General features: G+C 42.3%; 2 protein-coding genes across 2 annotated transcripts in view; one reads left to right on the top strand and one right to left on the bottom strand.

Annotated features, from left to right (window-relative positions):
* Nucleotides 1-2,133: 2,133 nt before the first annotated feature.
* Nucleotides 2,134-20,652, bottom strand: FAM199X (family with sequence similarity 199, X-linked). Its single transcript, XM_039489183.1, has 6 exons — nucleotides 20,163-20,652; nucleotides 16,403-16,622; nucleotides 11,543-11,692; nucleotides 10,993-11,154; nucleotides 9,299-9,559; nucleotides 2,134-8,261 (listed from the first exon to the last, which is right to left on the bottom strand). The coding sequence occupies exons 1-6, from the start codon at nucleotides 20,342-20,344 to the stop codon at nucleotides 8,091-8,093; spliced, it is 1,146 nt and encodes a 381-aa protein (XP_039345117.1). The 5' UTR covers nucleotides 20,345-20,652; the 3' UTR covers nucleotides 2,134-8,090.
* Nucleotides 20,653-22,468: 1,816 nt separating this feature from the next.
* Nucleotides 22,469-26,864, top strand: part of LOC120372484 (COMM domain-containing protein 5-like) — a 33,978-nt gene continuing 29,582 nt past the window's right edge. The window contains exon 1 of the mRNA XM_039489642.1: nucleotides 22,469-22,713. Coding sequence (XP_039345576.1) covers nucleotides 22,545-22,713 — 169 coding nt within the window. The 5' untranslated portion in view covers nucleotides 22,469-22,544. The remainder of the gene's footprint in view (nucleotides 22,714-26,864) is intronic.

Below are 26,864 nucleotides of genomic sequence, written 5' to 3'. Positions count from 1 at the left end.
ATGTTCCAGGAGCAAGCACATCCCTGGCTCCAGCCAGTCCCAAGGTCACCCACACGAGCCTGTCCTGACTCCACTGTAGATGGTGATCCATCTCTGCACTTTATGGATGCTGAAATCAATGGGAGTTGGGCACCTAAATTGCTCCGGGCCTCTGTGGTTGCAGACAATGCATGTACTGGAGAGCTCCTGAGCATTGCACAAGCAGTGGCTCTGGGCAAGTCCCTGCCTCAGAAATTCTCTCCCTCCTGCCTGAATGTTCTTCAGCATGCTAAGCTGGCTATTTATGCAGCATCATGAGGATAACGATACAGACATTGTAGATACACTCTAGTACAGAGTCTTAATACTGTACAGGAAGAGTAAGGCCATGAGCTCCCAGCACGTGCTGAGACTCCAGAGGTACACCAAAGAACACCCTATTCAGCAGTTGTTGTATATATATTAAGGAAAGATGTTTAATGAGGGTAAAGGGAACCACAGAGACACAAGCAGAAGGTGAAGCATTTTGTTTACCTACAGAACAGGTTCAGCAGAGGCAGCAATCCAAGTTTCCCCAAGTCACCAATGAACGAGCCCCAAACTTTACCTGGAATAGTCAGTGAAAGGGTAGGAGTCAGCACTGATGCCATTTTTCTGAGGGTGCCAACTGCCATGATCTGAGTTTTGTGATGTAAACACCTGCCCAGCAGAAGGAACTGGATTCAGACTATTTCTTTTCACATCAACCACCTAGCCATGCAGCTGTTAGCAACTTTCAGCTAATGTTCAGCCGTACTGGATTTGAACCAAAGTTCAAGAGACATAAAAGTTTTCCCTATTAACTACAGATAGGGTACACATCCAACTCCCAAATGCAAGGACCATCAACAGAGAAAAATTATGGCAATGTCACTTATTTAATAATAATTAAAAAAGCTAAATTAAACTTTTACAAAAAACACCTGAAGTGTGTAAATTTAATTGTAAAGATAGATACCACATTCTTTTATAGGTTTCTCTCTCCTACTAAAACATTCTAGAGAATGAATCAGTCATCCTGATAACAAGTATAACTTTTCTCTTTGAGGAATAAAGAAAGGGAACTGAATAAAGAACAAGTGTTAAACTGCGCTCTCAGAGGAGGTAAATAATACAATCACACAACTCCCTCTAGTGGAAACAAAGTTAAAAACCTTAACTTTTCTAGATTGCAATTGCAATACTTTGAGATTAAATTGCTCCATTTTAATTGGTAAACCGAGGAGTCAGTTCCACGACAAATTCTGCAGCATAGCAGAATACCCAAGGCCTTGCCTATATGGTTCTGAACGTATCTATTTAGGATATGTCTTCACTAGTTAACTCAAGTAATCAGCAGCCAGGCCTGAGCACCCAGGTTAGCCTGGCCCAGGTGTGAACCACCACACTGGAAAGCTCTCACTGATGCTGCAGCCAGCAGTGTGTGTCACTAGTACTTCTGTAGGCTTGTCCCATGGTTCTTTTTGCAGTCACTTGATTCCTTCCCAGTAAATTGTGGGAGAACTTGTCTGTCCTTCCAGACATACAAGGGGAAGTGTGGGAAAACAATGGACTATCAGCCCTCAAGTGGTTTTACCTGCGTCTTCACTATAAAGTAGGTGGGTTACCTGCCTGACTGAAAGCCTCACTTGGGCTTTAGCCAATACCCCAGGATAGGCCAGCTAGCCTAGGTTGAAAGCACCACTAAACTCAGATAAGAGATTTGTATGTGGGGATAGATTAACTCTGCAGTGAAGATGTACAGTTAAAGACGTCCTGTCCCTATGCACAGCACCATGATCGTAGAGAACAAATGAGAACTTTTGGTGACAGTCTGTAGGTGCACAAACAAAGAGGAGTCCTTGTGGCACCTTAGAGACTGACATTTATTTGGGCATAAGCTTTCGAGGGTTCTAGCCCATGAAAGCTTATGCCCAAATAAATGTGTTAGTCTCTAAGGTGCCACAAGAACTCCTGTTTTTGCGGATACAGACTAACACAGCTACTACTCTGAAACCTGTAGGTGCAGTCACTGATTAAAGCCAGAGCATTTTTGCTAGTGGGTCTCAGGTTATGTAACTCATTTCCTCTGATCCATCAGAGTTCAACTGAAAGCACATCTGCTTTAGTCAAGTGTATGTTTTACTATGAACCTTTGCTTGGTTATTTATTATGAACAATTAGGGCTGTACATGCTGTCTACTACCAAAGGCAGTTTAAACATGCTGCATTTCTTTATGCCATCTGCCCAGAAGTTGGGCAACGGGCACATAAACCCCATGTCAAACTTTATTGTTCAAAACAAGACACCACATTTTCAGTTTCATCAGCACATTTTTGCTATGTTACTTTTAATTCCAACCCGTACTTTGATGTTCACATGACTATTTTAAATATAATGCAGAGCTGAAAATAAAGTCAGTCACCAGTGTTGCAGTTCTTCACAACTTCAGAAAAAAAGCTTTCTATAAACATTGTGGCAAGTAGGTACAGAATTTACAGAGGACAGTTTTATGTACAAAAGTGCATTGTTGCAATACATGTAGCAGAAACCCTGGAAAAATAGCTCCAATTTAACAGTTTTATACATTATAACTCTTAAGACTATTTGAAGCAGATTTTTCAAATGAGACAAATTCCTCCTTGCTTTACTTATGACCTTTAGTCTCAGGGTTCCAATTTAGAATGAATTAATTTGAAAATTTTAACCACATTATGAAATGTTTTAAAGCTCTCTGCATTTCTCTTCTCTGGCTATGATTCATTCAGACCAAAGCTTCAAACGTACAAGGTTTGAGTTTGGCTAAAATCTGCACTTCACAAATCAAGGGCTGCAAGAATGGGTCTTAATGCACACAACCCATTTCATCTGAGTTTTCCATGCACAAGAATTGCAGGATTAATTAGTCAACAAAGTATGACCATTAGGCCAGCTTGTCTTAAATGCTGGCCATGAGAAACTGAGGCCTAACATGACGCTTCAGACATCTAAAATAAATTTTTAGACATCACCAATATTTAAAGGCCAACATGTCAACCTACTTTTGAAGTTCAAGCAGCCATATAGGAAAAGTACAGGCTTCAGGCCTTTCAGCAACTCAGATCAATATACATTGTCAAATTTATACACATTTTTCCACATCTAGTATGTACTCTTTAATAGTTTAAATGCATATGTATAAATTTAAGTAATAATTTCTAAAGAAAGAACTCCACAGGTTTTATTGACCACAATATAAAAAAGTTCACATTCAAAAACTAAATATTGAACCAAGAGAAGAGATCTGATTTTTGCTTACTGCTCTCAGTAAGCATTCTGTACTGAATGTAAGTTTATCAACTTTTAATCTAATTAAATTTGTCAGGCTGTTAAAGGAAGAAAATACTGAAACCATTTCAAACAAAACAGAAGATGAAATTAGCTATACATATACAAAAAGTGAACAGGGCTGTCAGGCAGTTCTTTCTTCCTCATGTTTAATCATGCTCAAGACTTTTGCCTTTTTTTTTTTTAAACAGTCCTCTTGCAGTTTGATTTTCAGTGCTCCTTCTAAGCCTTTATAGAGAAATAATTCCCAGGCAAACTGTTAATATTTTTGCAGAGTTTAAATGGATTACATTTATATCACGGCTGTTAGAAAGCTCAAAATAGCCACAGAACCAATACTCAGGAACAAAATAACTATTACCACTTCTTCTCCACTTGTACATTGCTTCCAAGATTTAAATTTCCATCAAGGGATAAAAAGCAGGATTCGACTTTTAAAAAAGCAGTTCAAAGATCTAAAATTTTAACAGTTTGGGTTCTTTCTGTATCTACGATGCCAGTCCTGCAAAGACCAGATGGGTTGACAAATCGCAGTGATAACTAACATCCACGTGGCAAAAAAATATTATTTTCAACCACAAACCCATAAATTAGATTGACACCATGGCCAAGTACCTGATGAGAATGACACTGCATTTTATAAGTGAATACCAAAATCATTGACAAAAAAGCACTGGTGCTGAAAAAAAGTTATTGTTTGTTCAAATGTGAGAATTGAAATCTATGAAGGGGCAGAAGTATTTAACTTTTTGCATTCTGTTACGCCTTTTGTTCTTGGAGCTATTTTCCCTCCAGCTCAGATACACAATCTCAAAGTGTAAATATGCACCCCAGAAAAAAGAAATTATCTACAGACTTAGTTTCTGAGGTGCTGAGCACTCGGCCTCTGATGGACTGGTTTTACAAGACAGAGATAAGAAAGTCAAAACATTTAGGTGCATGAGATAAAGAAATGAAGAATGTTCAGTTTGGTGACCAAAGAACCACACAATTATAACTGAATAACCAATAACCTAAGATTTTACTTTAGTTGCAGGATGCTAAAAACTACAAATTATTAAAACAGCACCCTTTTGGCACCTTTTGGAAGCCACTTTTTCCTCCACTCTTCTTGACTACCATCATCAAATTATACGAGGAGCTGAACTCTCCAGGTGATGGTGAACCACCACCACTATTAGGCCAAAATAGTTCTGGAAACTATTCATCCAAGTTGATGAAAACTGGAACTATTTAACTATTAAGCTAAAATTTAGATTTACACTTTGTTTTATATAGGACCACTAACATACCAGGATAGAAATGCTATTTCTTTTCCTCTCATTTTGTATTGTAAAATATTAATGAAGAATTATATTGGCTAACATTTAAACTGAGGACTCATTCTGCTCTTCATTTCTTCAAAAAATTGTCAGATTTTGTCTCTGAAGGACCTATTTTAATTAATAATTCATTTTGTAATAATTTTAATTTTGTATTTTTCTTTTCCAATTCATAATTTTAAACAAATGTCAGATTCAACTTAAGGCACATTTAAAAGTGATATATCCTCATTATGACAAATGGGGATATACACATCCTTATATACAGAGGTGAGAACTTAAATTAAAGCTTGGAGGCTACTACAACGTCTTGTTTTAATATTCTGGTATTTTCAAACAAAAAATGAATGTTTTGAATGATATCCAGTTTAAAACAATTATAAAAGAAGTGAAGCATTTCACATAACGTTTACCAAACGACAAACAGATAAAAACAGGAAAGCCTCAGGCTCTCCATTTCTTTCGGTGAAGTTTCCCATTTCATAGGAACTCTGCTACTGCACATTATCACTATAGCACGATCTTCCTCAAACAACTTAAGGTTTAGAGTTAGACATTTATTATTTAGAAAAATTAACTAACTTGCCATTCTGCTAAGTCAGGGTGACAAACTGCTCTGGGGTTCACACTAACATTTACTCTCCTCTGAAGTGGGTAATAAGTGACTCAAAAAAGTTGCATCTCACCAAAATGAGGGTCACCTCTTGCAATAAAAACTAAGAATTTTACACTCTGAAGAGTAGACTTGCTGAGATAGAAAAATAAAGTGACACTTTCACGCCCCAAAAAATTGAGAGATTGCACCCTTCTTACAATTAATTTCAGCGTTTCAATGCTCTCCGTGGCAACCAATGTGCAATTTTCTTTAGATAAAGATGCATATTTCAAAGCCACTGTATAAAATAAAGGTTGTACTGAGCTGCGATAGATACCTATATGGATTACGTGAAATGTTTCATGATGAATTTGTGAACTTCTGCCACAAGGGTTCAATAACTGGACCCTGAAATTAGCAGTATTAACAGCAATACAATTTCATCTATCCTCCACCTCAGAAACTTGTTAATAGAAAACATAAGGATTATTTGGTTTGAGTTACACTTAACACTACAAACAAGATTTACTATTAGAGTTTATGGTATTGTTTTTGTATTTTACTATTGCAACCATGTATAATAGACAAGTAATAAAAAAAAAAAAAGGCTCACTGCCTAGGACAAGTTACCAGTATATTCAAACGACAAGACAGAAATAACATAGCAGATATTTGAATTTTAAAACTGACAATTAAAATATTTTTCATTGCTACTGAAGACAGTGGGCAATCAAACTTGTTAGTGACTTTTGAAGAATCAACTGAGAAGAGTTTACGTTTACTATTCTGACTGTGGACCTCTCTCTTATTGAAGCCCTTTCATTTGGCACATGGCATTATAAATACTTAAAGGAATAAATACTTACTAGACAATTCAGATCTCCAATATATTTTGCATCAACTCACAGGTGGTCCATGTTCTGGAGTTTGTAGTCAGCCTATGTCATTTACTACCAAACAAATATTTCCAAAGATGCTACAGTCTAAACGTATGTCACAGATACGTATAGAAGTTTTTATTTTGATCTTCCACTGAAAGTGTGTTCTCAACTGTAGTATCATTGTTAACATTTTCTTTGTCCACAGATTTTTTTCTCCTTAATTTAACTTTTGCAGCCCACCAGAAAACAATAAAATTCTACTGTCAGGACTAATTTAGGGCCCAATCCTACAAACCTTTGCACTAGTGGATAGTCACACTGAGTTGACAGGACTACTCACATGTGTAAAATTATTCACAAGCAGAGTGAGGGCCCAATCCTGAAAATACACACTTCAGGACTCCTGTTTTCTGAGACCACATTAAATTGACAGTAAGAGAGAAACTCATCTACAGAGTAAACCAATCTAAATGATATTCACGAAGCACTAGTATAAATCAGAAGGGTCACCTTCCTGAATTCAGAACTGGGTCATTCTAAGTCACCTCTTTCACCTCTAATAGTTGCATTTGAATGAACACACAGCAATTTTATCCAAAACAAAAGATGAACCCAACAACAAACATTTCCATAATAAAATCAGAAATTCATTTACTAATTGTCAAGAATAAAATCATCTCAATTTGAGTTTCCAGGTGCAGAAGTAAAAACTAAAAGGTGTGTCTTGTTCTCCTCAGCAACACTTATTCAAAAGGCTATACAACCAAACCAGTACTCTGTGAGTTAGATTAGCAATGATACAACACCTCGTAAAAAAGTTCTGTCACGTTAAACTATCCTGCAAGTGGTAAATAAACTGGCAGCATACAGTTAAAACACACAGCTGCATCAATAATTAGGTTCTCTTGCCAACAGCATATAGTTATTCTTACATATGGTTTTGACCATAAAGAAATATCTACCAAGTTTGGGCATCAATTGTTTGCACTTTGGTTTCCAGTAACACTTTAAGACTTTTTTTTATGAATGGTATCCTATGACTGAACCGTAGATACTAGTGTAATGTATGAGATTTTCATTTTTTAGGTTTGTCTGTTTTTTTCTTAACATCAAAAGAGGATGTACTGATTAACCATTAATAACATAAATAAGACTATCAAAGAAACCAAAAAACTAATCATTCAAATATTGAGGAGCAAGATAACCTTTTGGAGACTAAGTTTTACATCTTAAAGAACAGCCAATTCCTCCTAGAAAAAATTCTACTTTTGAAAATGACCATTTTCTTCTACATTTTGTTACTAGCTGACATTTGCATTGCAGCTTTTTGTGGTGAGAAGTCTGCTTCTGCTTATTACTCCCCAATGACTTCATAATCCTTTAAGTGAAATAATAACCATAATTTCCAAAAATCCAATTTAATTTCATGAAGTGTTAGGATTTGATATGGTGAGGGGCAAGAACAGAGTAACTTATAGAACTAAGATCCTGTTTTCATGAAAACAAACCTTCTAATAAGAAATAAGGGAACACACAGAACAAGATAAAGATGAGATTTCCTATTTAGAAACAGGGTTTTTTTCAAAGTTTGCTATCAGTATCAGTGTGTCTAACAAAGAGTGCCAACCCATTTAACAGAACAATCCATTGCAGTTAGCTTCTTGAAACCAAATACCATACAAACCTAATTCAGTGGCTTATTTTTTAGACAATATCTTCTCAGCAGCTTGTTAAAGTCACTGTGAAATTGTCTGTTGAAGTCTCAATCTTAGACAAAATTGTTAGTCTTAAAGAGTCAGCTCACTCTAATAAATTCTAAATGTTCAAATTATTAAAATTACACTCAATAGAGGGTTCTGTTTGATACATTGTTAGCTCTGTCCTAATCAAAATTTTGGTCAAGAAACGCATGTAAACAAAGATAATACACTTAAGGCTTAGAAAGAACACTGATAAATTCATCCCTGTCACATTAAAACATCCACATCTCCTTCATGGTCCTCCTCAGTCACTTTTAAAGAGAGCACTTCTTCATTAAGAAACAATCCACTCAGTCTTTCCTTACGAGCCTGTCTCTGCTCTTTCAGCTGTCTCTTGCGTAAAGCCTTTTGCTGTAGCTTCCGCTGCTTAGAACGTTTCTGTCAAAATAAAGACAAATGTCAAAGTGAGTTCTTGTATATCTAGACTACTGGAATAAATGGTCATTTATTAGAAACATTAAAGGTGGATTTTAGTGAAAATAAAACTGCTCTGAGAATTGACTAAAAAAAAGGCACCCTTACTCAGATCTATTCCATGTGTTTATTCAAAATCATACTTAATTTTGTCACTAAAATAAGCAACTTTTTACTGTTTAGCCATGCAGAGCCAATGAAACTAAGAGTGAGCAAGATGCAAATTCTATTCCATGTTGTGCATTGTCCAAACTGTTTAAGTATCTGTCAGTTATATTTGTGAAAGCTCACTGGAAGAGGATGCATAGTAAAACTGAGCCTTTGAGATGAAGAACCTTAACTATAAGTGATGAGTCACAAGACCAAGAGAAATCAGCTTGTCTTAAAGCCCAGACTGAGTTTGAAAAATTGGAAGAAACACACACAAAATGAAAATCACTGAGACACAGATGCCGCAATGTTACTTTTAACGAATCACTTCTCAGTGTACAACCATGCTTGCATGGGCAAGTAACTTATGAGAAATATGTTGAATAAACAAAAAGAAATTAGGAAATCAGACAAGTTATATCACAAAGATCAAGATATTCTTGAATATTCATGTACTGTGCTCTGAAAGATTAAATTGATCTTTAATAAATTCAAAGAAAGAACACATGCTTTTACCATTAAAAAAGTCAAGCTGATTTATCAGCTCTTTAAATATTCAAACAAACAAAAATCAAACCAGTCTAAGCCCTACCACACACACACACCTCAAAATAATTCTTCACTTGCAAAAAAAAAAAAAAAGTGGTACGAAGCAATATAAGAACACCTTTAGACATTTTACTATCATGTCATGCGGCAACGAGTCAAATAATTTCCTTGGGTCCTGCAACTATCAGTGATACTTTTTCTTTCAGTAAAAATACGACAATCAGTTCACGTAAGTGACTTAAACAATTGATGTGCGCACACACTCTCTCTCTCACACACACGTGCATAATTGGAAGTTTTACTTTTGAATCCCGGATTCTCTCTGCAGCACTCGTGGATAAATTACTATCACTGTGCGCTCGACTCATGTTGGCACTGGAATTTGAAGCAGAGTTGCCAACACTGGAACTGCTGCTGCTTGCTGAGCTGACCATACTGGCACTGCTACTGCTGGCACTTGCACCACTCACGCCACTGGTGCTTGCACAACTGTAGCTGCTTCTCTTCCAGCTTTCCCTTGCAGACCGTTGTCGAGGACCATGTTCCTTGATATAGTTTCTCACCTTTAGAACAAAAGCATTAAAAATGATAAAACCTTGATTGGTACGGCACTGTTTTGTGAAGCATATTTAATGGAAAAGCTGTAAGTTTTATGTTTATTACAACTAAATTCTGGGGGGAAAAACTAAACCAAGAATAGTCTAACACAGTGATTAAGTTAGCCAGTTAAAACTACTTATTGTAATGACCACTAACATCGTCACTTCGGCTTTCTTATAACAGACTTAATTAGCTAGAGAATTACTTGCCTGACATTCTTTTTACTTTAATATAAACAAACATTCTTCCCCTTTCTATTTAAAGAATTACAAAAAATATACCACCATGTAGAAAGGTCAGCCACAGTAGTAAAAAGACAACTAACATTCGTTTAAGCAAATTATGTTTTATAAACTTATTGTACTACACAGACATATCCAGTAGTAACCCTCAGAAGAGTAGATTCTTACTCATTTTAGGTTAGGATTAGGGGTTTTTAAGTGTTCTGAAATATGAAATGGGCATGAATCTATGAGGGACCTGAGTGCTCTCAATTTCGATTGAATTCAATAAAAGCTGAGGGTGCTTGGCATCATGCCAAAACTGGGCTACAAAACAGGTTCAGCAATAATATAAGTGGAGGGAAAACAAAGCTTATGATAAAGATGAAGCTATGCGGTACCGTCCACCTCATCAAGTGACATTAAGGGTTGGCTGAGTAGCTACTCTGCACACGCAGTGAAGCGTTACTACTGCTCTGTTTTCTATAAGGCCAATAATCCTCTTGCTTCAATGTTTTTTCCCCCAAAAAATGTTCATCTAGAAAGCTGCCAAATCAATCAGAAGAATTATATCATCTCTCATGAGAATTCCAGTTTTGTAAGAACAAGAAATCCAAACTCAAGAAAAAGGGTAAGCTACTTACAAAGTAATGATCTAGCCTTTAATCAAATCTACTCAATATGTGCCTTTGGGGTTTTTTTTTTAAATTTAGTTTTGTTTTTGCAAGCAAATTAAGGCCCCAATCCTTATGTAGGTGTATAAGTATAGTCACACAAGCAGTACCTTCACTTTGGGACTACTCATGTGAGTGAAGTTACACACCAGAGGAAGCAGTTGCAGGATTGAGGCCTAAATCTTGAAAGTTACTCAGCAAGTATTTTGTCTGAAATTGTTTCATATGCCAGAACTAACTTACCACTTCAGTCACATTTATGTAATTAATGTGTTTCATATAAGGTCCAAGCTCACATACTGATATGAAACTGTTGAAGAAAGCCAAAGTTCAACAACAAACTTTGTGTTCCATCCTGCCCACTGGTACTCCATGAATATGGAAAAAATAATTAGTCACAACCCAATAGAGGATTTTCCAAGACATGTATCAACACATACCACATGTCAGAGGCCAATGGTAACTCCAATTCAAGAGAGACATACTAAAATTTTAACTTACTTGTTTCAATTTTTCATCTGTGAGACAGTTTAATTCAATAATAAACTCGCTATCTGTAGGCGAGATCTGAGCAGTGGGATCAATAATTTTAATAATATCAAGCTGCTCTCGAAGACCCATCTCAGTACTGACTTTCCGACTCAGGTATTCAATATATTCAACCTAATAAAAACAAAACACACAAAGTTATTAAAAACTGTTAGCTCTTAATATGAGTCAAAGCAGAAGTAAAAGGAAGGAACAAGTACCATGTGGGATCAAAGAAATGCTCTCAAATGTTGCATTTCCTATGATTCTTGACTCAACCTAGTTGAGTATCATCGAAGATAAAAATTCAGAATGAAAAGTAAAGGAAAAAGTTAACCATCTCTATATGAACACTTGACAAGGAATTTCATCTCTCACTTCAATAGCCATGTACAATTGTTCAAAATCATGCTTACATTGCTGTAACCAATAGAACTTTTATTAAACTAACAATTTAATTGAGTCTTAATTATTCTGTACATCTATACTGGTTCTCTCCAATACAAATGAAAACAAAGCTTACCTGTTCATCATTTGTCATTGCGCTCCATGGGAGTTCATCAAGATTCCTATGCTTGTTTTTCTTTTTTGGAAGCAAGCACGGAGAGCTTGGAATACTAGGTATGACATCAGAAAGTACATCACTCCCACTTGCAATGTCACTGCCAGGCAACTTGTAGGTGTACAAAGAAAAAAAAGAAATAGAACAAAATCTCAAAATATGCTAGGTAGGAGTAGAAAAACAGTCAGATCAATACTATTAACCATGCAAAATATGCTGTCAAATGGGCAGAGTATAAGCTCTTAATCCAAACAAACCAACAATTTCCCAACAATGATTTACAACTGCAAAGCACAAAAGTTAATTTCATGAACCATCTGCAGTGGTGAAGTGTAGCAAACTCAAACTATGCAGCTTTCTACTTCATGATTTCCCTTTTCAATTTGCATTCAGGGAAATGGCAGAATTATGCAGCATTTCACTCTTCCCTATCCATTAACATGCTATGCTAGTATATTCTATTCCTGGGGAAATTCTGCACTACTGTGTATGCGCAGAATTTATGTCCCCCCGCAGAAAAATGACTTTCTGATGGGGAAGCAAAGGGAAGCCACGAGAGCGGTCACGAAACCCTCCCCATCAGTACTGGATGCCCAGGGCAGCCGGCAGAGGGATAAATTGCTCTGGGGAAGAGAGCAGGACTGGGGAAGACCCAGCTGGTGGCTCCTACCCTTGCACTAGGCTCACCTGCTAGTCCCGGCTGGACTGGGGAGGACTGGACTTCCTCTTCCCCTGCACGGCATCCGGGGATGGGTCAGACCCAGCCCCAGATTTCTCCCCCAGCTGTAGGTGTTAGGATATAGATATTCAGGCCTGTCTGCAAAGGCCTATACTTTAAGAATTTAGGTGTAATTCTGATCACTTAGCTAGTTATAGAGGTATAAAAGAATCAAAATCACTGTCTGCCGGTGTAAGGGCCTTCTCTTACTGTGACAGTCTGAGGCCTGGTTCTTAGGCTAAGGCCTTCAGCTAAGCAGAAGCGCCCAGCCATAAACTGGGAAGTGTATGGTCACATCCTCATTCCAAACTAGTCACATTGAAATAAGGTGCTACTGGGCTGTTAGGAACACAATCTTGTCCTGATAAACCTATCACCTCCAGAGAAAGGGAAGAGCCTAGAAGATGTAAAAGGAAACTTAGTTTGATAGCATCCTGTCTGGCAAGAACTCACTTATCAATAGCTGGGATGTGAAATCCTCATTTCTGTATTGTTCTAAATTGTCTGTATAATCTCTGTCTGGTTCTATGATTGTTTCTGTCTGCTGTATAATTAATTTTGTTGGGTATAAACCAATTAAGGTGGAGGGATATAATTGGTTAAATAATCATGTTACAATATCTTAGGATTAGTTAGTTAAATTTCAATAAAATGATTGGTTAAGGTATAGCTAAGCAGAACACAAGTTTTACATCAATCTGGAGCCTTGCCACATGACTAATGAATTCTAATGAGAAGGGTTTTAGTCCTTCATTGAGGATTGTTAATGCTTCCCATTGTGAAAACCAGGGTGCCAGCTATACTTTAATAGCATATGAAGAAGCGCCTGCTCAGAAAATCACCACTAGTCAATTACTGGACAGTCTCTTACTCACCAATTTTAAGGAAGCTCAGTGACAGGGTGGTACTAAAGAAACTTCAGACAAATATTGAGGTTGAGGGTGTCCTCAACTAATGCCAGATTTCAGAGGTGGGGACAGGCCAAACTCAACTACAATGGAAGCAATGCTGATGGCTAAGGAGAAATATCTGGGCACAACTAGAAAAGGTGAAAAGCCCACCTTCCATTTGTGTGGGTGTAAGGCCAGCCTTTGCCAACAGTTTGCAGTCTGGATTTTATCACTACACCTGAGGTCTCAGCTATTAGCTGTAGCACATACTATCTTTTTTCGTGTATGGCTGGCCTGGAGGTTGTGATCATTGTTTTCTGAGGTATCCCCAAACCAGTGATCCATGTTTATTACCTCCAGACTGCATTACCGCAACACATGCTACTTGGGACTAGCCTTGAAAAGTCCCTAAAAGCTTCAGTTAGCGCAGGATGCAGCACAAACCTGTTGTCCGCAATGGCTACTTACTCACTTCTGTGCTGAGTACCATTCAAGAGGATATTTATAATCTGGAACTTCTCTCTCCTCCATCACATGAGTAACTCTGTCCATATATGCAGCTTAAACTTCCCATGGCAGGGCAAAGTGCTCCTTCTAGAAGTTCACCACAGCCAGAGTTTAACATGCTTCAGGGCAGTACAATACTTATCTGACGGTCAAATTTCTGAGAATATTTTATTTAGTTTAAAAATAGGAAGTGGAGGAACAGGGTTTAATTGCTGACCTTTACATTGAAAAGCTGGTATTTTATTTTATAAACGTAACTAGTTGTTATAAGGTGCTCAGATGCTTAGAGAAGGGAAGCAACAGATTTATAAATTAATTTTAAAATGGTTATTGCAATTGGTTAAATTTATTTTCTGGATTTAAGTTTACTTTGATTAGATTTTGGTTTTCAAAATTGCATGCGTTATATAAATACCAATTCCTGGAACATGTGGAATTTGAGTTTTTCACATTTAAAAAAAGTGTTAGTACATTAATGTTTTGGAGGTTTATTTAAAAAAGATGGAGTTTTTTGTTCATTCCTATTAACGTAAATAACACTCATTTAAAAAAGACTATTCAAAAGTTTAGAAATAAAACTCAAATGACAGTACATTGTTACTTAAACCCAGAAGCAGCAAAGAATCCTGTGGCACCTTATAGACTAACAGATGTTTTGCAGCATGAGCTTTCATGGGTGAATACCCACTTCTTCGGATGCAAGCCCAGATGGCCCTAACGTTGCAGAAAATACTATTATTGTCATTTAAGGACTGTAATTCATTTTTTTAGATCCTACAAAGACAAACGTATGCACATATAAAAGAAATGGTAGCTTTAAATTTCAAAGGGACGCCTTAAAATAAAGGTATTTAATTTTACACAAAAATTTAATATTCAGTTTACTATCTTTTGTTTATCGAGCCACATTTCTAATTATGAGGTTATTTATTAAAAAAGACATTCTGAACCATACAGTTCTAATTACCTGCATGTTGTGTACCCAGGGAACCCATAATTAACCTGTCATAATTACAGGTGTTTAATAGAAGTTATATAATTGGGAATATTTTCCATTGTAAAATAAACATTCTATTCTAAAAGTATGGTTTGAGAAGATTGGAAACCTATTTATTTGTACTATACACAGTAACTACACAAGATACCTGCATCACGTTTTTTTTCCTGTAAGCAACAGCAGAATTTTAACTAGCTTCATTTGTACAACTGACATGTAATTTCTGATCCACTTCAAGTGTAAATGTGACAACTGAATTACTCACTTATTGAATTTGCTGTGTAAGGTTGTAAAAGCAATGAAAAAATATTTTCCAAAGCTCTACAAGTCCAGTCAAGTAGGTCTCTTCTAGCAAATGCTTACAGAAAAAATGTCCAGTAACTACTCAAAAGGAAAACTGTCAGCTATTCAAATAACCAAAAAATTTTCTTTTAAAATAATCCCACTGTGTCTACCTGGTAATGAACATATCACATCTCAATGAGGAACTAAGTCATCTGGATAATTTTCTGAGGTATTTCTATAAGCTGCATTATAAAACTGCAGTTGGAATTCTTTTTGTACAAGGGATATAGTTGAAAATTGGGATTCTAAAGCTGCAGTAAGAAACATGGAGCTACTTTTAGCTAATGCTATCCTACACAATATCATTTACAGTTTTTCTTTTGCAGGATATCTGTAACATTCCTAATTCATCATGGAATGCTTAAATTAGGGTGGAGGGGGGGTTAAATCACATTTGGAACAGAGAGTATGTTTCTATGGCTGCAGACTATTACATACCCTGTATGACATGACTAAAGTCCATGAAAGATGAAGAGAAGATTATGCTTTTAATTGATTATTACACTTATCCTAGAACAGCATGCTCCATATATTTAACTACAGTTAAAATAATCAAATCTAAACCTGTAACAGAAAGAACATCTGCACGTTCCACAGGTGAAACACTGCTATATGCAAAAACAAAACAAAAATTGTAAAGATACCAGATTAGAATTTGATGTCAGATCGAATTGCACATAACAGATTGGGAGGAAAGTGCCAAGGTATCACAAAGTTCACCTTTGCACTCTGGCATTGACCTGCTAAACCCAGGGTTGTGAGTTCAATCCTTGAGGGGGCCATTTAGGGAACTGGGGTAAAAAAAAAAAAAATCTGTCTGGGGATTGCTCCTGCTTTGAGCAGGGGGTTGGACTAGATGATCTGCTGAGGTCCCTTCCAACCCTGAGATTCTATGATTTCTATGATATCCTTGGACCACAGAACATATGGCTGGTCCACAGTGATTACTAACGGTCGCACAGAGCCAAAATCACAAATGGGAATTAAGAACATAGCGGCAACCCAGCCACACTGAATGCCAATGCAAGGTATACACAGCCAGATTCCAATACACATGCAGATGCCCCACACCAAAGGACTGGACCTCAGATGCAAGATAAGCTAATAACTAAAAATGAACGTGACCCTAATATGCAACAGCCCTATTTCAGAAGCTGGTCATGTCTTGTCATCAAAATTCTACATGGGAACTTTGTAATAAAATGGTCTGTCAAAACACTTCCTTTACTGCTGAATCTCAGTACAGGCAGTGGGAGTTTATCGTACCATCAAAGAGCCTCAAACATTTACTTCTGAGTCAAAACTGCAAACAGCAGCTAGTAGATCCCACTTCATCTGCTGCGCTGACCACAGAAATAGTTTACCTGCCACTCAAACTCGCTGTCTGACCAATCCCAGTATGTGCTGATAGAAGAGGAGACATCACTGCAGACACTACCCTCTGGGAACAGATCAAAAGATGTGAACTCCTGGTCATCCAATAGAGAGTAGCAGTCATCCTGATCACCAACTGAAACTGATGAAAACAGCTCCTCGCTGCATTCTGAGCTGGCTACACTTGTTCCACAAGAAGTCAAGTTCCACCTGCAAAGCATACCAAACAAATTAACAGCAGTACACACACTCACCGAAAAAATGCTTTGTCCTTTGAAGATGTACATTAAAATATCCATACTTTTGTATCAGTTGTTACATGTGGATTTTGCTGGAAATAAGTTCATTCATCTAATAAGATGCATTTAAATAGATATTAAGAGTCTAATTTACACACACAAAAATTCAAAGGATGAATACTCAAAGACTATGTGTAATAAAAAATGTCAACGGAGAGCCATAATTTCCTCATATTTGAGTCTCGGATTTCTAATTAAATGTAGTTTTTAAAAACTATTTCGAGTTTGTTTAAACCTCCATTAAAAGTATTTCCATAATAGGCATGACAAAATTAAAGGTACCAACACTAGATGAGGGAGGGAGGATGGTCTTGTGTTTAAAAGACAGAACAGGGAGTCAGCAAGCATAACTCTCTCTCATGTGAGTAGATCTCATGAAGTCAATGCTTGCCAGGGAAACATCTGGGACTCATTTACTCAATATTTTGGGCTCTGTTCTCAAAGCCAAAATAGACATAGGATACAGAGCTTTTCATTCTAAAGATGACACAGAAGAGCAGAGAATACAGAAAGCGATCCACTTGAAAAAAATCCAATACCTCAATCAATACTAATTTAAAAAGACTGATTATGTTCTCCACAGCTTCATTATTACAAATTATTTAATTGTGCTAATCAGGGAAAGTATATTTCCAACTGGAAAGTCTGTCTGGTCTCACAGAAAGCCGTGGAACAGGTTTTCACTCTGCTGACCTACTCACATGAAGTTTAGCAAGGTCAGGAAATTTGTTTCAGCATCTCAATTATTTTTCACCAATATGATGAGCAGACTTGACTATGTTTCACAATTGGACAGCACTCTGGCTCAATCCCAGAAGAGTTTGGAAAAGTCAAAGGTTTCCAAAAGTCACTGTACAAAGCCATGCAAGCTATGTTTAATATGTGAAGTTTTATCCATTTGACATATTGATTACTATTGGAATATCCCTTTAATCACAGACTGAAGAGCAACACCTTCTGATGTGGGAAGCATGCCTCTCAGCACCTTTACTTGATTTTCACATATGCTTGCTTGTCAACACTTGTTTCTTGGGATGGCATTTGCACATTCCAACAGGCCAAATATTTGCCCTAAATCATTAATGAATGAAGATGGGTGGCCTAAATAATACTGCATTTGCCATTTCCTATGGGAAGTTCATGGGCTGTAAAAGCCATTGCTAGCCTCCTTATACTTGATCAGACACAAACACCAAAATAGTTCAAAAACTTGATGAAAGAAAAAGTGGTGTCTGGCTGCTGAACATAGTATACCCAAATACATGAGAATTGCATTCTATTTACTTGAAATTTCAAAAGATACAGAGCACTTGCAGACACTATGGAAGTAAGTAGAATATTCCGAAAGATGACAAGGACAAAGTGAATTAAAAAAATAATGAAGACAAGTTATACACTTTCCTAAAGAAATGAGGAACTAGCTCAAGGTGCAGAATACTGACGCGTTAACTGACAGAAGCTGGTTACACATGCTCAGAAACTTGAATGACTGGTATGTTATAAGGAGGAACATTTAAAAATAACCTACACATACATTTACAAGCTTGCCACTCACATTTGATCAGAAATACATGAACCTATTGTTTAGGTCACATGCAGGCTTTATAGCAGTATAGTGCAAAAGCCCCGAGGGAGAAAATATAATTGAATTCACACTGAGTAATGAAAGCACACTTATTTGATCATGTCTGCATTAGAATGATTGCTAGCAATGCTATGATTAAGGGTCTGTCAGCTTTTCCACTGTCAACCATGTTTGTAAGGTGCGCTGTGTGGCTGCTCTATCACCGGGAGCGAGCTCGCCCGTCGACAAAATAAAACCACCCCCAATGAGGGGCAGTAGCTTCATCAACGGGAGTGCCGCTCCCACCGACGAAGCACTGTCCACACGGGCGCTTTTCATCACTAAAACTTTTGTCATTCAGGGGGGTGTTTTTTCACATCCGTGAGCGACAAACGTTTTAGCAACAAAAGTGCCAGGGTAGACAAAGCCTAAGTTAACTTATTTTAATGTAAATTGAGCTGGAAGTTGGTATGTTACTTCTCAGTCTAAATTCAAACTTTGCAAAGTACTTGCCATATTTACATTAAATAATAAAAAAAGTAAAGTGTGGGGGAGTTAGATGCACATGTATAATGCAAAAACATTTTGAAGTCTAAACTGAGAATCATCAAAACTAACTTGATTTCACATCTAAGGCCCAGATCTGTAAGTTGTCGCAACTTTAGCATGACTGATTATTGACATACAAAAAGTCACTTCCATGTACACATATACAAGATCTGCTTCTTGGGTGGACAAAATTATTTTTTCACTTTGGGAATTGATTTGTCTTTTGTAGTAAACAGAAGTGGTAGTTTTTAGCAAAACTAGTTAAGCACTTTTGGAAGTTACACCTCACCAATGCCATAAGACTCTATTTGCACCAGAAAAATCAAACAGTTCTTAACCGAAATGTGAAGACTGCACTAGTTCAAGCAGAAACATGTTGATCCATCCACTCTAGCCATTCTGACTCATGTTCTGAATCTTTGTAGGTTTGCTTTGTGCCGACACTAGTGCTGTTCTAAATTGTTTCAGCTGCAACACCCTCTGAGTTCCTATCCCACAGTTCCCAAACACAATGATTTCTAGAAGATTCAAAAAGGCCACAAATGCACCATAGGATGGCTATCTGAACCATTTTAATACCAGCCATAATGTCATTAAACTAATTAGCCCTGCAGAAAGCAAGCCAAATCCAAACGGTATTTGGCATGTATGTGGGCTGGCTGTGTTTTACAAGCATGCTGGGATTGGGGTGGAGGAGATGCAAATAGTTACTAGCATAGTAAGAAGCGACAAAGAGTCCTGTACTCTGTCACTTTTTACAGATCCAGACTAACCTGGCTACCCCTCTGATACTTAGCACAGTATGGTTTTTTTTGGCTTAGTGAAGGCTTACTGGCGATGCTACTATATCACTGCGGCTGGGCAGTAATACAGGGATTTGCACATTTCTTGGGGGTGGGCGAGGAGGGAACTAAGGCACAGAAAGGCCTTGTCTACACTAGGGAAACGAGTGCTAGTTCCCAACCCAGCTAGCTCAATTTAAACTAGCTCAACTCTTGCCTAACCTCTCATTCTGCCTGCCCAAATGGTCAGTTCCACTCTGGCGATGGAGGGGTTTCCATGAAGCTGAGCCGATTGCACTAACTCTGCTGGGGGGAACCACCTTTACTCCTACAGGCAGCTACAGGAAAACAGCCCGGTCGGGGCCACCCCCATCCACCCCAGAGGCAGGGAGAGCGCTGAGCACGTGCTGCCTGCGCCACGCACAGCCGGGGGGCGAGGGCAGGGCAGGGCAGGGCAAGCAGCGCCAAGAGCCGGGGGCTCGCTCCCCACGCAGGGGATCAGCCCCCCCGGCCGGGGATCCCTGGGGCGCCCCCCGCCCCGGCCCCGGCCCCGCACCTGCTGGAGTGGAAGCGGCGCAGCGGGTCGGTGCGGTGGCAGGACGAGAGCTGGCAGCCGAAGTCGCTGACATCCAGGCAGCCCTCCTCGCTCAGGCTGGCGGCCCGCGGCGGGGGCTGGTGGCAGAGCAGCGGGCAGGGCTCGTCCGGGGCCAGGAACTTCTCGTACAGCGCCTCGCTCATGGCGCCGCGGGCAGGGCCGGGCGGGGGGCCCGGGCGGCGGCTCCGGCTCGCCCGGCCTCAGGCACCTGCTGCTCTCGCGGGCCCAGGGCGCCACCATGGGCGGGGGCCGCGGGCTCAGGCCGGATCTGCGAGCTGCTCACGCACCCAGCAGCCGGGCCGCGGGAGCCGCCATTCCAGGCCGGCCGGTGCCAGGCGTCAGTCAGCGCAGAGCGGGAGCCAGCCGCTTCCGGCTCCGGCAAGAGAGCGGGAGGCTGCGCCCCCTGCTGCGACGGAGGGGAACGACGGCCCTAGGCCGCCAGTGCTCAGAGCCCAGACCCATCCACCACCCCGCCAGAGAGAGAGACACACACGGTATCCAACACCACTAGACACGGACATGTCCAGCAGCACACACAGCTTGTACCCAGCAGCAACCCCAGCCATGCACACAGCCCAGACCCAGCATAGACCAGCCACACACACCCCCACACACCATCCCCAGGAACACCCCCTGCCACACACACATTCCTCATCCCCAGCAACACACACACACACACACACAATTGCCATGCACCCCCCCCCCAGCCATACACATACCATAGCAGCATACAGCACACACACACCATACCCAAGAACACCCCCTGCCACACACATAAACCCCATCCCCAGCAACACACACACACACACAATTTATACCCAGGAGCAACCCCAGCCATGCACACAGCCCAGACCCAGCATACACCAGCCACACACACCCCATACCCAGCATACAGCAGCCACGCACACACACTGTCCCAGCCACACATCCAATATACACCACACTCAGCAACACCCCCTACACACACCCTATACCAGTGTAAGCAGAGTCAGGAGAGAATTCTGGGGCTGCTGACGACGGACAGAGACTTTTGGATTGTGGACTTTTGGGACTGTGGGTGATTTGGGGTTGTTGGACTCAAGAGACCAGAGATCTTTGCTCTTTTGATCTATGAACTCTAGCTGAGATATTTTCCCAATTTAATGCTTGTTTGTTTACCTCATGTAATTAAATCTTTCTGCTACACCAAGTAGAGGTCACTGGGTGGGGGGGGGGCTCTGTTTTGTTTTTGCATTTGTAGGAAGGGAAGGACCCATATGAACCCGGCCGGCCCTGCTATTGTTTCGGCCTGGCAGAAGGGTTACACCAGCAACACACACAGCTGTACACATCCCATATGCAGCACCTATCAGAGCCAGCCACATACACATCCAACATACCCAGCAACATATAACTGCATTATACACATAATTCAACACACCACACCTCGAAACACACACCCCACACACAATAACAGCTACGTCTGAGGGGAGAGCCGGGTCTGCTCTAGAGTGAAGAGGCACAAACATAGATGAGAAGAGGAATGGAATCAATAGTTATTTGACAGCTACATGTGTTAATATCTAGTTCCGTGAGTTTGATCCTGTATCTATTTTTCTGTTTCTCTTTCCCCTTCTTTTTACACTTTTGTATTTCTTTCTTTCTCCTCCGCACCCTCAGGTGCATAGGGTGTCTACCAGTTTCTGCCATTGATTTCACTCTCATGCTGTTCAGGCTTCTTTCATGCTGATGGATTTGGCTGCTTTCTCTGTTCTTCTGCATCATGCTTCTCTAGGGCACCTTCTTTTTCTCATTTGTATTTGCCTCGTTTCTCTTTCTCTCTTCTATATTGCCCCTTCCCTACAATCCTGGTAAAGCTTGCAGGGCAAGCCCAGGAGAGCGCCTTTTCCCGGTGTTGTGGTGTGTCTGTCATTTGCAAAAAAACTGTTAGTAGTCTAGTGGTGCAGATTCTTCTTTGCTACTTCTACAGAACCAGACTAACACGGCTACCCCTCTGATACTTGTCATTCTGTTGTTACAGATGCTGCCTATGAAACAGGGCCATGAATTGGTTTTCAGGAGGGGGGGGGCTGCAGCCAGCTGCAAACATCTGCACGACGTCGGCAATGGCCTGTGCACTGCAGGGAGTGATTAGCGTGGCTTTAGTTCAGGCTAAGCCCGGGCCCCGAGCATTTCACACCATCCCTCCAATTCCCCCCAGCCCCTGCGCCAACCTCCCAGCTTCCCGCGCGGCGGCGGCGGGCCAGGCGCGGTCGCTTCCGCCTCGGCCCGGCAGGGGGCGCGCTGGGGACGCGGAGCGGAGCGGGCGGGTGGCTGCGGGCTGAGCCGGGCGCTCGGGCCGCCATGGCTGCAGCCGGCAAGGCGGGGTCGCCGCCCTACTCGCACCCGGCGCACGGCGAGCGCAGCCTGGGCAGAGTCAGCTTCCTGGGGGCCCGGCTGCCCGCCCCGGTGGAGGCGATGGCCAGGGGCGTGCGGGGCCTGAGCCAGGAAACCTTCCGCCGCCTGCTGACAGGTACGGCCGGGCCCGGGCTGCCCTCGGGCCGGGCTCCTGCTCCTCCTTCCCCCCGGGGCTCCTGCTCCCCCCTGCAACGGGCAGCGGCTCCCAGCTCCTCCCTTGGCCTCCTGCCCCCCCCCGGGTTCCTGTTCCCCCTTCCCCCCGGGGGTCCTGCACCCCCCCCCCGCAACGGGCAGGGGCTTCCAGCTCCTCCCCTGGCCTCCTGCCCCCCCGGCTCCTGCTCCCCCCCGCAACGGGCAGCGGCTCCCAGCTCCTCCCCTGGCCTCCTGCCCCCCCGGCTCCTGCTCCCCCCCGCAACGGGCAGGGGCTCCCAGCTCCTCCCTGGCCTCCTGCCCCCGGGTTCCTGTTCCCCCTTTCCCCTGGGGGTCCTGCTCCCCGCTTGCAACGGGCAGCGGCTCCCAGCTCCTCCCGGGCTCCTGCCCCTGCAACGGGCTCCTGCCCCCTTCCCGGGGCTCCTGCCCCCTTCCCCGGGCTCCTGCCCCCTGCAACGGGCAGGGGCTCCCAGCTCCTCCCCTGGCCTCCTGGCCCCCCCCGCCCCGTGCAGGGGCTCCGAGCTCCGCCCCGGGGGGCCGGCGCCGCCCCCTTGCAACGGGCCGGGGCTCCCAGCTCCTGCCCGGGGGTCCTGCGCCCCCTCCACCCCCGCAACGGGCAGGGGCTCCCAGCTCCTGCCCGGGGGTCCTGCGCCCCCTCCACCCCCGCAACGGGCAGGGGCTCCCAGCTCCTGCCCAGGGGTCCTGCACCCCTCCCTCCCGCAACGCGCAGGGGCTCCCAGCTCCGGCCCGGGGGTCCTGTGCCCCTTCCACCCCCGCAACGGGCAGGGGCTCCTGCACCCCCCCCCCCCGCAACACGCAGGGGCTCCCCGCTCCTGCCCAGGGGTCCTGCACCCCTCCCTCCCGCAACGCGCAGGGGCTCCCAGCTCCTGCCCGGGGGTCCTGCCCCCCCATCCCCCTCCCACAACGGGCAGGGGCCTCCTGATCCTCCACCCCACACACAATGGGCTGGGGCTCCCAGCTCCTCCCCGGGGGGTCCTGCACACACACCTCTGCAATGGGCGGAGGGGTCCTGCTCCCCCTGGGGTCCTGCACCTCTCCACCACCACCGTCCCACTCCCCATATGGATAGGAAGGTCCTGCTCATATCCTTTAATCAACTGACATCACTTCAGTTTGGGACACTGAATTTTCTTTGGCACCAGAAGCCACATGCTTGGTCTCCTGCTCAAACCAGTTACTGAGGGCTTGGCTACACTTACAAGTTGCAGCGCTGGGAGTTACAGCGCTGCTCATGCAGCTGTGTAAGGGCCAGCGCTGGAGTGTGGCCACACTGACAGCTACCAGCGCTGCAGTGTGGCTATCCCACAGAACACGCTTCCTGTTTGCCAGCAACATCCCAGCATTCATTCCGAATCGCGATTTCTGTGGCAAATGGGAGGACTCTGCTGATGAGTGTCACCAGCACAACATTCCTTCAGCTCCAAAGTGACAGTGAGGAGTCCGACGATGATATCAATATGGATTTGTAAACAAGCACTGAGTGGTGGGATCACATCGTCATGGAAGTCTGGGATGACGAGCAGTGGCTGCAGAACTTGGACACAAGATTGAGAGCTGCCCTGACGGTGGAAAAGCGGGTGGCTATTGCAATCTGGAAGATGGCAAATCCAGACAGCTACGATGCAAGTTTGTAGGCAATTAATCGCATCCTGCTAAGAAAGACCGGGGAGCGTGCAGGACATTGTGGATGGCTTTGCACAAATGGGTTTCTAACTGTGGTATTCTGGCCCCCACCTGGCATCAGATGGTTCTCCAGGGCTTGTGGATCACCATTTACACAGGCTGGCCTGGAAAGGTGCATGATGCACGCATCTTCGGAACAGTGGCCTGTTCAGGAAGATGCAGGCAGGGACTTTTTCCCAGACAGGAAGATCACAGTAGGGGATGTCGAAATGCCCACTGTGATCAAGCTTGACAGGAGCAAGGACCGGTTCAACTACAGGCTGAGCGGTGCAGAATGACTGTGGAGTGTGCTTAGATGTTTGTATGGGAAGCTAGACTTGGGAAAGCAGCATCCCTCCATAATATTTGTGAAGGGAAGGGTGAAACATTCAGTGAGGCATGGACCACCGAGGTTCAAGTCCTGGAGGCTGAATATGCACAGCCAGAGAGCAGGGCTAATAGAGAGGCCCAGCACAGGGCTTCAAGGATTAGGGATGCCTTGAGGAAGAATTTGAGGCTGAAAGCCAACAGTAATGTTTGCTGCCTTGCATGGGAGTGAATTGCACTGCTTACACTGTTATTCTATTATCCATAATAATAATATGATTTGCAGTGCCTCTTTCTTTACTGGGCTAAGGTGTCTTTCACTATCTGCTATAATAAAGACTGTTTTCAAAGCCAAGAATTGTTTTATTGAAAAGAAAAACTTCCTTGACAGACAGACAGACACACAACATTTCATTAACACAAGAGGGCAAGGGTGTGGGTTGGTGAACTGTACAGTCACAAGTTTGCATATGCCATGTCTGGATTGTTGTTTAATGAATCCTGCACTTCAGGGTGCATATACTGCATGGTGATGGGGTTGAATGCAGAGGGTAAGGGTGGTGGTAGGTATCAGGGCTGGTTGGGGAGCCTGGATGCTGGGGAAGGTGGTTGAGCTGACATTGGGGCACACAAGGCACAAAGGACGGCGGGTGGGGAGTACTTGCATGGCAACGAGTGAAATTCTTTTCTCTCTCTGTAGCAGAAGAGCAGTTTTTCAGCATGTTCTCTTCCTCTTTTTTTTTTTTTTTTTTTTTTTTTTTTGAGCCTCTGATGTTGAACATCTGGGCAGTACAGTCCAAGGTCACTGTACACACAAGAAATGACAACATTTAAACACGCATTGTGTATCCACTATCTCCAGACATGAATTGTACACACTGAGGAGTTCTCTTGCAAGTTTCTCACTTTGCATTCTTATCCCAAAAGGAAATCTGGAGTGCTAGAGGTTTGAGTGAGATGCAGATGCAGGGGTGATCTTATCTCCCTATCTCTTCACTAAAGAGTCTCCCAACGAGAGTGTTGGGTCTGAATAACACAGAGCTAAGAATTCCAAGAAGTGGACAAGTCGACAGCTGTTAGATTAAGATGGTCTGCAGAGCCCTGCAAATCCGCAGATACCTGCATCCGCAGATTGTTTTTCGGATTGTGTATCGGATGCGGATACAAATTTTGTATCTGTGCAGGGCTCTAATGGTCTGGCTCTAGTTTGCATTAGGAATCTTCATGGTGCTAGTGTATTGGGGTGAGAATGGAGCAACACCTTGTGACTGACGCTAGATCGGCAGCTCTGTAATAATTGTAGGCGATGGAATTGCAAATTGGCAGATTCACTGGCTAGTCATGGATATACTTCCAATTTTACTTATTTGTCCAGCCCACTATTACTGAGGGGGGACTGGAGACTAGATAACACAGTAACGCCAGGAACGTGTCCCTCTTCTCCCTAAATCCCATAGTGGTTTAATGTCAGTGGTAAAGATTTCATGGTGAGTTCATTGTGCATTTCCCACTTCCTACTGTAGGGGGAACAGTCTCTCAAAAATGCTATTGTACCTAGAGCATGTAAACAATCTTCCATTGGCTCCCAAACTGTTAGTTAATTTTTGCTTACAACCAAAGGAAACAAACTTTTCCAAAATAAGCCGAGCTAGCACAGGTCTTCCTCTACCCAGCTTTTCCTCTTGCTTACATGCTGGTGTATGGTGAGCGTACAGGTACTACAAACTATTATTCCATTGAAGGATTGGCAGCCTTGGTGAATTTGTTTAGATAATATTATAGCTAATGTCAAAATGATATGCAATGTCCTACAACCCCTGAGTTGAAGGTGTAGAAATTCACAAACCAGGGTCTCGAGGTTATCCTGCCAAAGGTATTACAAGCTCCCCTGAATGTAAGTCTGGCAGCATAAACTAAGCGCATGTTAGCTCTGACTCAGTGGATGCGTGATGAAATGTTTCATGTTGAAAACAATATTTGTACTTGTACAGCACGCTCTATTCACTGATCTCAATCAGCGTTTAGTTTACCTAACTCACAAGGATTTTTAATGTTTTTAGAGTTATCCCATTAAGGTGCAGAGAAGTCATCTGTGTCGCTTCCAGA

This window comes from Mauremys reevesii, linkage group 9 (assembly GCF_016161935.1).
Source record: "Mauremys reevesii isolate NIE-2019 linkage group 9, ASM1616193v1, whole genome shotgun sequence".
NCBI classification, from domain to species: Eukaryota; Metazoa; Chordata; order Testudines; family Geoemydidae; genus Mauremys; species Mauremys reevesii.
Note: the sequence above shows the minus strand (reverse complement) of the source record. Positions and strands in the feature narration are given on the sequence as shown.

What these genes read in the sequence shown, in the direction of transcription:
- FAM199X (XM_039489183.1), bottom strand. Translation starts at nt 20,344, where the DNA reads ATGAGCGAGGCGCTGTACGAGAAGTTCCTGGCCCCGGACGAGCCCTGC. An exon ending in CGCCGCTTCCACTCCAGCAG is followed by an intron (nt 16,623 to 20,162) that starts GTGCGGGGCCGG and finishes TATGCTTTGCAG; the next exon opens with GTGGAACTTGACTTCTTGTG. An exon ending in ACAGCGAGTTTGAGTGGCAG is followed by an intron (nt 11,693 to 16,402) that starts GTAAACTATTTC and finishes TACACCTACAAG; the next exon opens with TTGCCTGGCAGTGACATTGC.